Raw genomic sequence first — 13,958 nt, forward strand, 5'->3', positions numbered from 1 at the left:
TATTCAACTCCTCTTTTACATTCCCTAGTTTGGTAACCCTCTACTACAAGGACTCAGCTAAGATGTGACAAGAACTTCCCAGTTTTTAAACTCTTCCATTTTGATGGACCTAATTAGTCACTTCATCTGCCCATGCCAGAATGGCTCTTGAAAAGAGCTACAGAATGTCAACAGGCTGATATTACCATCTTGTAGTTATACCTTAGTAGCGATTCAAAGCTTCCTGTTCAGGAGCTTTTAGTAGGTCTGCCTTGGAAGAAGAGATGATGTCCTTAACCTTTCCTTGCAGCTGTTGCCACCTTGTTAACAAGTCTTTTTGCCTTCAATAACAAATAGAATTGCTTAAGCATTCTATTTGTTTGACTTTGGTGGAGAATTTCTCGTCAGTCTTTAATTACAAAAGCATGCACAACTTTTTTAATTGGATGGACATACTCCATTGCATGTGGTTTGGATAACCCCCCTGCTTATGCTGAAATAATCATCCTGGGCATTCAGCTATCTCAATACTTGCCCAGGAAATAAACTTGTCTTTACCCTCCTCTTCTTCCCCTAGTTCAGGATTCATGGGTATGTCTGAAGAACCTTTAGGATAATTAGGATGATTTGCTATTGACAGATTTTTTGTCAACTTACTTTTTTCTGGGGGCAATCTGGTACTGTCTGAGGAAGATAGCCACCAGATTCTTTTCTTTAACAATAAAAGCTTCAGTATCCTGTTTCCCTGTGGCGATGCAGCTAGACTGAATTAAATGATTATTTTGAGTTCAGCACTGTATTTTTGTGGTTTTGGATTACATTTAAAGTTAATAGATTGTGCTTTGAGAGGACTGGCTTCCAGAGGGCAAGATTAATTCCTAGACACTCTGGCTATGTCTACACTGGCAGCTTCTTGTACAAGAACAGCCATTCTTGCGCGAAAACTTGCCTGCTGTCTACACTGTATGAGCATTCTTATGCAAGTAAATTTACAGTATAGCGTTGTAAAATAGGGCTTCTTCCGGAAGAGTTATTCCTTTCCCCATGAGGAATAAGCCTTCTTGCACAGGAGCACTTCCACAAGAGGGCAGTGTAGACAGGCAACATGAATTTCTTGCGCAAGAAGCCCTTATAGTTAAAATGGCCATCAGAGCTTTCTTACGCATGAGAGCGTCTACACTGCCATGGATGCTCTTGCGCAAAAGCACATGGCAGTGTGGACGTGCTCTTGTGGAAGATTTTTTGCAAAAGCGTTCTTGTGCAAGAAGCCGCCAGTGTAGACATAGCCAATATGTTTTCATTTAAATGAATGTGTGAAGCTGGACGTTCATTAATACACTAAGAAACAAGCAAAGAGCCTGTTTCATAGAAGGCCTAACGCATCTGCTGGTTAGAAATGCTCCCTACGGAATATGGGTAAAATTGGTGGGTGCCACTGCCTAATCCAATATGCCTGAAGTATAACAATCACTCACCCCATAGAGTAGAATGCCATGCAGGGCTAGAGGGAAAGTACCTCCATAACAAAAGAGAGAGGCTATAAACAGCCACCATAACACCTCCAGTGACACCTCCACTAGTTGGAGAGGGGGGCTAAGACACCATTATTTATCCTCAGTGTTCAGAGAGCCTAGCCCATCTCCAACGTAAGCCTATGGTCTCACTGAGGAAAGCAGCAGCTGCAGTGATGCTGTTTCAGTTCCTTAATCTGAAGTGAAAACTTGCAGAAGAGGCCAACTGTTTGTTTCAGCTGCACCTACTATGGCATAAAGCAGTGTTTCTCAACCAGTGGTACGAGTACTCTTAAAGGTACTTGAGAGAAGTCTGGGGGGTACATCAACACAAATGAAACTGAGAGAAAACTGAATTTGTTAAGTTTTACAGCGCTTTATTATTTGTGTACTTTTTACACCCAAAAATTTCATCGCCCACCCGGGTACAATTAAGTTGTTTAAACAAATGTGATGCAATGGTAGAAAAAAAAATGTGGGTCTGAAAACTGTAGGTAGTAGTAGGGGTACTTTAAAAAAAAGGGGTACTTTATAAAAAAAAGTTGAGAAACTCTGGCATAGAGGACGCATATGATCTATTCATCAACTTAGTAACCTCCAAACCACAAGTAGAATGGGATGATCATTTTAGGGTTGCTAGAGGGACCTACCTCTCCTACTGCACCTGAATTCCTCTTCTATTGCTATGGCAAAACACTCAAGATCAGGGCTGTAGCACATTTTCTAGCCCTAACCTTCCAACTCTGTTCTAAGCACAGGGGTAAAGAGAGGTAGATATTTTTCTGCTTCCTTAAAGGAAGTTCAAAGGGTCATTTGGCCCAATGAACTAACTAACTGGCTAAGGACAGGAAACTTACACCTACTATTTACACCTATCTAGTGGTAGAGAATTTTGGTAAATCTGACTGACAGGGGTGGCTCTAAGGTGAAATGTCATATCTGCCTTAGACAACTTAGGAAATGAAACCCTGTATAAGGATTCTGAGACACAGTGAGCCCAACAGAAGGAAAATACTTCCTTCCATAAATGGACTAAGTGTAATTACTACACCAATGATACTAATTCATGGAGAAAAGCCTCAAATAATTTATTAATAATTCAACATAAAGAAAATTGTATCTTTAGTAATTTAACTTGACTCGAAAAAAAAAAAAAAAAAACTTTGCCTGTAGAAACAAAATGTAAAGAAAGAGCATTTCAGTTATTTGTTCCACTGATTAGATACTTATAAAACAAAACATAGTCGTGACTGAAAGTTATAAACCAATAGTTTATCTAAATGAATTCTTGATCCTAGTTAACAGATGTTTACATAAGAAAATACTATTAAAAAGACCTAATTCTGCAATTAGACCCAAGCAAAAAGACCTTTGCACATGAACAGAAATGACGACTTCAGCTTGACTCCATAAAGATAAAAGGGCCTGTATGTGTGGATTTGCTTGCAGGACTGGGCACAAATTTAATAGTAAACTGGCCTCACTGTTGGCCCCTGAAGGAAAAGACAAGCTGAATGGCTGAACCTTACAAATAGTCCTTCAATGTGAAGTCTGTCACATGCTGGCACATCATATGAGGAAGGAAACCCTTGCATTGCAATTGAGTGTGCCGAGTTCTTCTGGGGATAAGATAGAGGCACTTAGTCTTCAGGGATGTCACGTCTGCCTCTTTCAGGAGTGAAAAAAAATCAGTTAAAAGTATGTAGGGGAAAAAAAGTATTGTGGATTTTCCTTCAAAACTATGTTTCCTCTTCTTCCTCATCTGAAACATCAATATGTTTATAGAGCTTCCAGGCCTTTAAATTGCAGTTTTTAAGGATTGCTCCTAGCTGCTTCCCAGGCCCCACTTCATATGTATAAGGAAACTCTACTCCTTGTTTTCTTTCATATATAGCATGCATAGTCTGTTCCCACTTAACAGGTGAAACAAGCTGCTTTACTAACAAACGCTGAATATGTTTTGAATGCATATATTTTTTGCTATCTACGTTTGAATAGACACAGATGAATGGTTTCTGTATCTCAACTGATTTTAGAACGTCAGCCAAAGGCTCTGTTGCTGATTCCATAAGTCTTGTATGAAAAGCACCACTGACTGGAAGCATTTTTGTTCGCTTAAAATTATATTTTCGGGAATTCTCTTGCAAGAACTCCAAAGCCTGAAAGAAAAAACCCCCCCACTAATTATTCACTTTACACAATTCTGGGCAAAATTACATTAATCCAATTTGCCTTATTTGGAAAAAAAAAAAAAAACCCACCGACACATACTAAACTCATCCTCCCCCACAGACCTAAATCAGACAGTTCATAGAAAAGTACTACTTGTCCACAACATATGATTGGACAAGGACTGCAGCAACCCAAACCATATAGCTTGTTTGATGTGTTAATATTGGCAAAAGTTGAGCCAAAACTTAACTTCCTACAGATCGACAGAATGGTAAATTATTAAAATGTGTTTAGATGCTTATTTTAAAGTAATACCTGCAAATGTCCTGCAATGACTCTGCTATCTGGAGACAGGTAATTTGAAACTTCACACACAGGACTTTCTATACCCAATGATTTGCAGTGTTCACGAGCTTCCAGGCAGGCAAAGTTGTAATTTGACTCACAGCGACCAATAACTGATAGCATTCCACTTGGCACAGCTTCTGATGCCTTTTGCATAGCTTCAGCACGCACTTTCACTGCATACAAGGCTAGAGAGAGAACAAAAATTCTAAATAATCTTAAACCTCAGAGAAAAATGGTTAAGATCATTAAAATAAATTGTATTGTAGTTTTTAAAGATTGCAAATAATAACATTAATAAATTGTATTTATCCCTCATATATACACACACACACACACCCCTCTTTGCTGTACAGAAGTCCAACAGTGAATACTTTTTAATAAATAACAACAACATGCTTTTCTATGTTAAATTACTGGTAATTTAACAGATATATAATTTACACTTCTCATGGTGTTGAAGTCAGTAGTCAGATGTTCTAAAAATATGGAGTTTAGCATTTCTGAATTTGATGGTGGCAAGTTTAAGACAACAAAAATATTTAACTATGTAAAAAATTTTAATTTTCACAAGTGATCACATTTTAAATGTTTTAATATTAATATAATCCTCTTTTATGGTAGTAAAATACAAGTTTCCTAGGCTTATAGTAAAATTAGTTTATTTATACTTATAGCTTATTTAATTTTTTTAAATAAATAAAGTTAACATCTTAATAGTCTATCACAAGATGAATCAATAACTAAGCTAGCTTTAAACGTAGGGACCAATTTTTTTCATTCATACGCAACAGGATCAGGGGCTTAAAATATGTTTATTTTATTACTATGTATATAATATGTCGTTTCTACTTACATGTGAAATATATATTAAGTAATTTAGACAAACTGAATTTAGAAATTTATATTCAGAAGAAAAGGAAGAGAAGCAGCAAGGAAAAGTTGTCATAGATGAGTGTTTTGGAAGGGTAGTATGTGTGTGTACAGCTGGGATGGGCAAAGGGGCTGGCAGTTCTCTCTAGGCCGGGGGGCGCGCAGGGGCAAAGACATCACATGCTCCCCCAGCCCAATCAGGGTCTGTGGGAGAGGAAACATGGAAGGGTCATGGTCCTGCCCATCCATCAGAGGCCACGCCCCTTCTAGGGTGGGCCAGGGCCACTTCAAAAATTAGTGAAGTGGCCCCCCATCTAAAATTATCCCTGGGATGGGGAAAGCTATGCAGAAATAGGATTCCTAATTTCTTTAAGTACCTTCTGTATAATCTAAGGCTCCAGCAAAAACCAGAGCTGCAAATTCTCCAACACTGAAGCCAGCAGCTGCAACACAATTCTCAATTACCTGAAATGATAAAGCCAATAAAAGCCAACAAATTAGACCATATCAAGATGTCCTGAGGAAAAAAAAAGAACTCAAAATTTCAGAAGTAACCGTGTCATTTTTGGATGCCCAACTTTAACAACTTGGGCCTGATTTTCCAAGGTGCTAAGCGCACACATTTCCCATTGACTTTCACTCAGAACCAGTACAGGCACATCATATTTTCACTTAAAAAAAAGAGAAACCTAAAGTGAGGCCTCACTTTGGAAGATTTGGACTTACATGTGCAGAACGATCCCCAGGTGACACAACCCTTGACTAGCTCAGGGAGGGATCTTCTTTAGTGCCCAATTTACACCATAGGCATAGCATCTTAAACTCCCCCCTGCTAACCTTCATATTGCACACGTTAGGGTGCATCTACACAGCAGCCTACATTCAAATTAAATATGCAATACGCACTATGCAAATTGCATATCTTATTTCAAATTCTACTTCAAAATAGCTTATTTTGAAATTTGGCACCTAGCGCATTATTTTGAAATGTGGTGCTATTTCAAGCCTTTCCTTATGCCTATTTCAATATTTCAAAACAAGTGGACTGTGTAGACACTGGGGTAGCTATTTCAGGATACCTTCAGTATCCCACAGTTGCCATGCTGTGTAGCAGCCATACCAAAAGCAAGGCACCTGCCTACTGTGCCTAACTGGAAATACAGCTCTGGTCCACCCAACAAGGCATGCAAACCCTGGCGATGGATACCCCTGCCTAGAGAGAGCCGTGCTGTCCTGGGCCCCTGTGCATCGACCCCCGCACCTCGTGATGAGCCTGGACCTGTTGCTAGTGACAGGAATGTGGAGGGGAGTCCCCCGGCCGGCCGGCACTGGGAGCCAGGCGCGCCCCAGCCACTCACGCTGGGCTGCTGGTGGTTGAGCTTCTCGACGGCGGCCAGCGAGGTGACGAAGACGGCAGGCTGGCAGTGCAGGGTCCGGTCCAGCTCGGCCTGCGGCCCCCGCAGACACAGCGAGAGCAGGTCGTAGCCCAGCACCTCCTCGGCCGCCCGGAACAGCTCCCTGACGTTGGGGTAGCGCAGCAGCCCCTGGCCCATCCCCACGAACTGGCTGCCCTGGCCGGGGAAGAGCAGCACGGTGCCCTCCTGCGGGGGCCGCCGCCGCGCCGCCGCCGGCTCCTCCGGCTCCACCGAGCTCTGCAGCAGCTCGGCCAGGCTCACGGCGCGGCCGCCGGGCCACGAGCTGCCCCGGCGCCCGGGGAGGGCGGCGCGCGCGCGGCGGCAGCAGCAGCAGCAGCCCCGCGGCAGCCGCCCCCACCACATAGCGAGCGGGTCCCGCGAGGGAAGCGAGGCCGAGTCAGGACCACGCCGAAGCCCGCGTTGCCTCGGCAACCGGGCTCGGGGGCACCGCTCGGCGCTGGCGGCCCCACATGGAGTCCCCGGCGCGTGCTGAGGCCGGTGAGAAAAGGCTTCCCCGCCCGGGAAACAGGACCCGAGAGAAAGGTTCCGCCCAACTAAAAGCCCCCCCCCATACGCTCCACCCACCGGACTCGGAGAGCCCCAGAGGCGCACACCAGGAGCAGCCCTCCCCCACCCACTGCCTCCCCTGCAGCTTTCCTTGACCACGACAGGGCCTGCCTCACGCCCAGTCCCACTTTGTATCAGGGTCACTCACAGTCTCCTACAACCAATATTCCAATTAAAGTGGGGGTAATAAGGGCTCCCCCCAGACCAGGCAGTAAAAACCACAGAAATGAATCCGAGGGGCACACTCTGAGCACTACTTTACTAAAGTCCCACTCCCACATTATGACAGACCCCCTCACTTTTTTCAGACCACTGTAAACAATATAATACTTACTGTGCTTATAACACACCAAGGACTATCCAGCACATGGAGTCCGTCCCCCTCCAGCCTACACTAAGGGCTGGCCTTGACTTCCAAATTGTTCCTGTAAATTATTTATTGGGACAACCTGTTTACCAAATGACTGCAGAACATTTACAACATGATTTATTAAAATTCACAATCAGGCTTCAGGGCAGGACGCATCATAGATAGAGCAAGGTTGGAAGTGTTACACAGCGTTGTTTTGGACAGAAGCCACCACCACACATTTGATACTGTTAGGCTACGTCTAGACTGGCATGATTTTCTGGAAATGCTTTTAACGGAAAAATTTTCCGTTAAAAACATTTTTGGAATAGAGCGTCTAGATTGGCAGGATGCTTTTCCACAAAAGCTCTTTTTGAGGAAAAGCATCCGTGGCCAGTCTAGACGCGCTTTTCCGCAAAAAAGCCCCAATCACCATTTTCACAATCGTGGCTTTTTTGTGGAAAACTAATCTCTGCTGTCTACACTGGCCCTTTTGCGCAAAAGTTTTTCAGAAAAAGACTTTTGCCCGAACGTGAGCAGCATAGTATTTCTGCAAAAACACTGACAATCTTACATGAGATCGTCAGTGCTTTTGCGGAAATTCAAGCGGCCAGTGTAGACAGCTGGCAAGTTTTTCCGGAAAAGGGGCTGATTTTCTGGAAAAACTGGCCAGTCTAGACACAGCCCTAGAGTCACTGATGGCTCTCAGTTCTACCCAAGGGAGCCAATAACATGATGGTATTAAGATGTCCAAAGAGTAAATGGGGATCCACTCATTCTTCTAAGATGCTCAGAAAAATTGATTGTAACTATGTCTCTTAATTCATCTTAATGTAATAGTTTAGGCAAGTCCTGAAGGTGAGTTCTGTGTCATAGAAACCACAAATTCAAACAGACTTACTAAGAAGTACATGGTTGCATAACTGGCCCAATAAAGTGGGCTTCAAAGAGAGCTGCAGCTTTGATTTTCATAATCCCCTCGGACATATTCCTATTATTGCTAGGTAGTTGCTTTTTCTGAGGTATTTATTACATAAGCCTTAGGTGTTGTGCTCTAAATATTGGAGCGATTGGATGTTTTTATTGGTGAACTAATGTTTTTCTTTGTTTTTATGTCTCCTAGGATATGGAGATGGAAGTAGGTAGGGTACCCTTCACAACTCCTTCTTCTCTTTATTGATAAACAGAGGATTCATAGAATCATATAACTGGAAGGGACTTCACGAGGTCATCGAGTCCAGTCCCCTGCCCTCATGGCAGGACCTAGTGTGGTTCACTGTCCAATGCAGTGGCACTTAGACCACAGCAACAGATAAGAATAAGAGACCTCTACAAAAGTGGTCACCAACCAGTAGATCAGGATCTACCAGTAGATCTTGGAGCCTCTGACAGGTGATCCTGACTGGTTTGGCCAGGAAGTTACCAAATGCTGGCACTTCAGTTGCCCCTCCACCCAATGTCATGCTGCTCCTGCTCTCTGCCTTGGAGTTTCCCCTCCTGCTTTCTGTGCAGGTTGTGGGAGGGAGAAGAGGGGAGGTGCTGATATCAGGATGTTGCTCCTCTCCCCATTTTTGTGCCATATCCCCACACAGAGAAAAGGGGATGGAGGGAGCTTGGCAATGCAAATCTCTGTCACTCTCTCACACACTGTATGTGTGTCTGTCGTTCTCACAAACACACACTGTCCTTCACTCATCTCCTGACCCAACACATATGTGGGGGATTGTTGTTACTTCAAAGTATGGTATTTTTGTTTTTTGACTGGTCTGTGCATTTCATAGTTTTCATTTTTCTCTTATGCTTAATTTAATTATTTGAGTAGTGAGTTCTAAAATGCCTAAGCTGTCATGTCTAGAGTAATTATCACTGTGGTAATTACTGCTCCTGGATGTGGCTGGCATTACTGTACATGCCAGCTGCTTAAGCCTGCCTTAACCCCACTACTCCACCACCCAGCAGCCGTCTCAGTTAAATGGTGCTCAGCCAGAACCTGCTTCCTGATCGCCTGTTCTAGCCCTAAACCTTCTCCTGCACCCAATCTCCTGGCCCAGATATGAGCCTGCACATAAACATCTTCCCAGAGCTTGCACCCTGAAACCCCGCCTCAACTCCTGTCCCCCACCCTGGGATAAGTCTGGAACCCCTTCCACTCTTCAAACCCCTTGGCCCAAGACTAGAGCCTGCACCCTAACCCTTACCACAGCCTGGTGAAAGTGAGTGAAGATGGGGGAGGAAGGGAGATGGAGTGAGCAGGTGAGGCCTCAGAGAAGGGGTGGGAAGGAAGTGGGGCAAAGGTATTTGGGTTTGAGATAGATCTTACATTGCACTTACATTGAAAAAGTGATCTTGTGGTTTCAAAGGTTGGAGACCATGGCTCTACAACATGGATTGCGCACCAGCTGGCTTTTAGCTCAAAGTGTTGTACTTAAAAGAAGTACTCGGGATCTTTTTCAGGGGGATAAGGCAACACGCCACATTTATTGATCACACATAGAATAATTAACAGTTATCATATGCATATATATATATATATATATATATATGTCACTCATGCACTCACACACACACACAAGCACACTCCGTCTTGCTGTTGTTACCAACAAGTTGCTCCCCTTAACTGCACTGGCCAGGTGAGTTAGATGGGGGAGGGGTGGAGCCGGGCTTCTGCTGATCTGGATCGATGCTCCGATGGTGACAAGACGAAACCCGGGGTCCTCTGCAAGACACCTCACTTTTATAGCATCCCTCTCATATGCAAATATATATCCCAGATTCAAACTCTGGGTCTGTGTCCATTGGTCCCTTTGTGCTGCAGAGAGGGTGTTTTCCAAAGAAGGTGCCTGCTTCTAATCCCCAAGGCCGTCAATATGTCTGGTCTTCTTTCTTCAGCCCACTTGACACCTTGGGTCTGGCTTCCACCCCCCCTTCAACTGTTGTAGCTGTCTGGAGGTGCTTGGCTCCCAAGTCTTACTCATTCACACCTCATTCATTCAACAGGGCAATTAATTACAGAGTGGGGGAAAGAGAGTGGGGGAAAATCTTATTCTGCTACAAGTTTTCTATATAGGGTTCTAATACAAAGTTACAAGGTTATATGGATTAATACAAAGTTACAAGGTTATATGGAGAGGCACAATGTCAAGTCATATGCAGCAATATATAATACATAGATTTATATGAAGCAATATGTAATACATAGATTTATCTACAAAAGGGTAGAGGCTTCTTTACTATGTTTCAGAGGTCCCAGGTTTAAATCCCAGGCAATTACACAAACACTGTCTTAGATCATCCCTGACAGGTGTCTGTCTAACCTGCTCTTAAATATCTCTAGTATAGAAAATAACAACCCCCCCACAAGTATTTTATTCTAGTATTTAACTACACTGACAATTATAACTATGACATTTTTCCTAATGTCCAACCTAAACCTTCTTTGCTGCAATTTAAGCCCATTGCTGTTTGTCCTATCCTCAGAGGCCACGATTAATTGTCAAAGCTGTTTAAAATAGTTTTGGCTTTTAGCTTTTATTACCCTTCTGCCAGCTGTGGTTTAAAGTAAAAAGGTTCGGAAATGTGGCTAATCCCAGGGAGGCGCAGAAACAGGCAAACTATTACTAAATATCTTTTAAACTTTTATTAAAGGGCTTCTACGTATAAATTATGATTTTATCAATTTCTTACATACGTAGGCACCAAATAATTATTAGAATGACCAATAAGCAAAATGCAATACAGTAAAGAAAATTCCCTGAGGTTTTTCTAAATCCCAATAGTTGTTAACAAGGGACCAGGGATTATTAACAGTTACATTTACATCAGTGTTATTTATAAGACTAATTATGTATCTAAAAGTTTTAACACTACTACTTAATAATACCGCTAAACAATTTCAGATAACAATACTTACATTTAACAGACACACAAACTACAACAACAACAACATATTTGGTATTCGTTATGTTTGGTATACGTTACGCTCTACAGGAACTTGTTTGGTTCGGTGAGCGGGAGGTGGCCCTCGGGTGATCAGTCCTCGGACCTGGCTCATATTCTGCCATCCAATGTTTATTCGGGATTCCTCAATTTGATACAGGAGGGGAAGCTGTTTTATAGAGAGAGCTTTTGTGTGCTTTTTGTGATAGGCTAGCAGACCCTGTCTGTTAAGTGACAGGAGTAAGGGGGTGAGATGGTTTCCTCTGTTTTTCCTTTTCTGCCTTATCAGGCATGGCACGGTCAGCACAACCAGCACGAACTTTACGTGAACTTTTGGGTCTGGTTTTGGTTCCTGTTCGTCGCTGATCTTTAAGTTACATAGTGTAAGGGTTTTTCATCAAGGGGAAGTTGACCTTTTGCTTGGATGGCAATACGCGCGAGAGGCCCGGCCAGCAAAGAGCCTGCTTCCACACCAGCAGAGCCATCAGCAGCCAGGGCCAGGTTCAATATAGGGTTCTTCTTCATCCAGCCAACATAGAACTGGCTTGAGGTCCCACCAAGTAACATGGGAAATTCACACACCACTCCTGTACTCTTCTAAGAGGCAATACTTCCCCACTCGCAAGCACAGAGTCCAAGTGTAGAAAAGAAACTTAATAAAAGGAGGGAAGTAATTTGGCATTAACTTGGGAAAATCACCACAAACAATTAATAAACAAAACCATGAGTAACAGTCCCGCTCAAAGTAGATCGGGCAGTGTCCTTTTCCTCTCAGGTTCTTAAGTCCAGCAATCTAAATGTCCCCTTCACATGTCCAACCCTTCTTTGCACCCCACTCACAGTTACTGCCCTTGGTCAGTGCAGACCTAGAGTTCAGAGGTGCATTCACCGAGTTCAGCTCCCATTCCAAGTGGGGGGAAGTAAAGAAGTATCTTGTTCACTCCGCTGGTCACTCACCATCCACCTGCTCACTGCTCTCTATCACAACCTTGATGGTCATTCATCTCACCACCTATCTGTCATCACCCTGCTAGCTGCTCATTGAAACTTTCAGTCACCACCCTGCTAGCTGCTCCTTGTGGTGCTATCATTCTACTGGCCACTCTTTGCATCTTCCCTATTGGGTCTCAATCACCAGGGCTTGACGAATGCACTCACCTGCTCGCCCGTGGCAAGTAGATTTTACCAGCTGGCAAGTGCAGGGGCGGGCTGGCCGAAGCCTGCACTACAGGCGGCACGGCCCCATCCGATCCGCTGGCCGGCGGAGGAGCACAGTGCTGCTGGGAAGGGGGAAGTGTGGAGATTCTTCCCACTGGGCTACCTGCATGCAGCTCCGGCACGAGAAGGTGGGGCAGGATGCTAGGACGCTGGCGTGACCTGTCCCTGCTGATTTTAAAGGGCTGCGGCAGCTCAGCTCTGGCCGCGTGTCTCTGGGAGCTGGCTGCGGCGCGCGGCACAGCCAGGGCCCGCCCCACCGACTCCAGTCCTGCCACGGCCCCAGACCCCCTTTGTCTCCACGTCGCCTGTTCCCCTGCACCCTGGACCTCCTGCTCTCCCTCTTCCCTGTGACTCTTTGGCTCTGTGCCGACCTTACACCCCACACACTGCTCCCCCCGATCCCTGCCCCCCAGCTCTGTGCTGCCCATTTCCTGCACTGCCCCTAGACCACGATCCCTCTGCCCCTCCCATTCTTTGCGTCCCATTCCCCGTGCCCCTGCATTTGAAGACTCTTTCACTAAGGCTGTGTCTAGACTGCAGGGTTTTTTCAAAAAAAGTAGCCTTTTTTTGAAAAACTTCACCTGCGTCTAGACTACAGCTGTGTTCTTTTGAAATTAAATCAAAAGAATGTGGCTTTTCTTTCAACAGTGGTACTCCTCATTTCACGAGGAAGAACGCCTTTTTTCGAAAGTGCTCTTTCGAAAAAAGGCATTGTTGAATGCAAACAGGGCTTTTTTGAAAGAGAGCAGCCAGACTGCCTGGGTGCTCTCTTTCAAAAAAGCGGCTCACTTTTTCGAAAGAAGAGGTTGCAGTCTAGACGCTGTCTTTCGAAAGAGGCTTGTAGTCTAGACGTACCCTAAGTGTATGTCCCCTTTAGTTTGGGACAATTTAGCACAGATCTACTTTTCTGTATTCCCACAAAATTACAAACATTGGTCACCATATTTCAGCTGTCCCTGCATTTAATACAAACATAGCTGGTAGTGAGTCACGAATTAAATTGAGTACAATGAGTAAAATACCATTCTATCTGCTGAATATCTAATAGGGATGTTAGAGTTTAACCAGTTAAACTCCTGGCCACCAACAGGAGCCCGCAGGTCTGGCAAGCGCCAGCAGCATGCGGGGCCAGCAGACATGGGCATCCTCTGGTTCCAGGAGCTCACTGTGTAACCGACTGAATTTTAGTTGATTACATAGTGTTTTTTTTAATTACATTCCTAATATCTAACACCTAAGCAAAGCAGGAGCAAATTGTATTTACATAGACACACCCAGGGTCTTGCACAAGAGGTGGTTTTTGCGCAAAAAGGAGCCATCTACACAGCTCCTTTTTGGGCAAAAATGACCCCTAATTAATTATGCAAATGAAGCATGGTGATATGCTAATCTGCACTTCATTTGCATAGGCTTTTGCGCAAGACCAGGTGCAGTATAGACTTAGCCATAGAATGTAGGGGTTCTTTTAGGGTCTGGTTTATGTTGGCTTTGTTTTGAAATGGGATTGGCTTGATTTTTCACTTATTGTGAAAGTTGGACACTTATTCACAGTGTGTGAAAGTTGGCAAGCCGACTCAATTAATTATCAGGAGA

General features: G+C 44.0%; 1 protein-coding gene across 1 annotated transcript; it reads right to left on the reverse strand.

Annotated features, from left to right (window-relative positions):
- Positions 1–3,126: 3,126 nt before the first annotated feature.
- On the reverse strand, positions 3,127–6,673 carry MCAT (malonyl-CoA-acyl carrier protein transacylase). Its single transcript, XM_075899382.2, has 4 exons — positions 6,239–6,673; positions 5,258–5,345; positions 3,978–4,195; positions 3,127–3,649 (listed from the first exon to the last, which is right to left on the reverse strand). Exons 1-4 carry the CDS (start codon positions 6,656–6,658, stop codon positions 3,230–3,232), a joined length of 1,146 nt encoding a protein of 381 aa, XP_075755497.2. The 5' UTR covers positions 6,659–6,673; the 3' UTR covers positions 3,127–3,229.
- Between the last annotated feature and the right edge of the window lie 7,285 nt (positions 6,674–13,958).

The sequence above is a fragment of the Pelodiscus sinensis genome, chromosome 1 (genome assembly GCF_052426305.1).
Source record: "Pelodiscus sinensis isolate ZL-2025 chromosome 1, ASM5242630v1, whole genome shotgun sequence".
Lineage (NCBI taxonomy): Eukaryota > Metazoa > Chordata > Testudines > Trionychidae > Pelodiscus > Pelodiscus sinensis.

Coding starts and splice junctions, on each gene's coding strand:
- MCAT (XM_075899382.2), bottom strand. CDS start 6,658: ATGTGGTGGGGGCGGCTGCCGCGGGGCTGCTGCTGCTGCTGCCGCCGC. Junction 5,346..6,238: donor TCAACCACCAGCAGCCCAGC/GTGAGTGGCTGG, acceptor TTATCATTTCAG/GTAATTGAGAATTGTGTTGC. Junction 3,650..3,977: donor TCATTGCAGGACATTTGCAG/GTATTACTTTAA, acceptor TTTTTCTTTCAG/GCTTTGGAGTTCTTGCAAGA.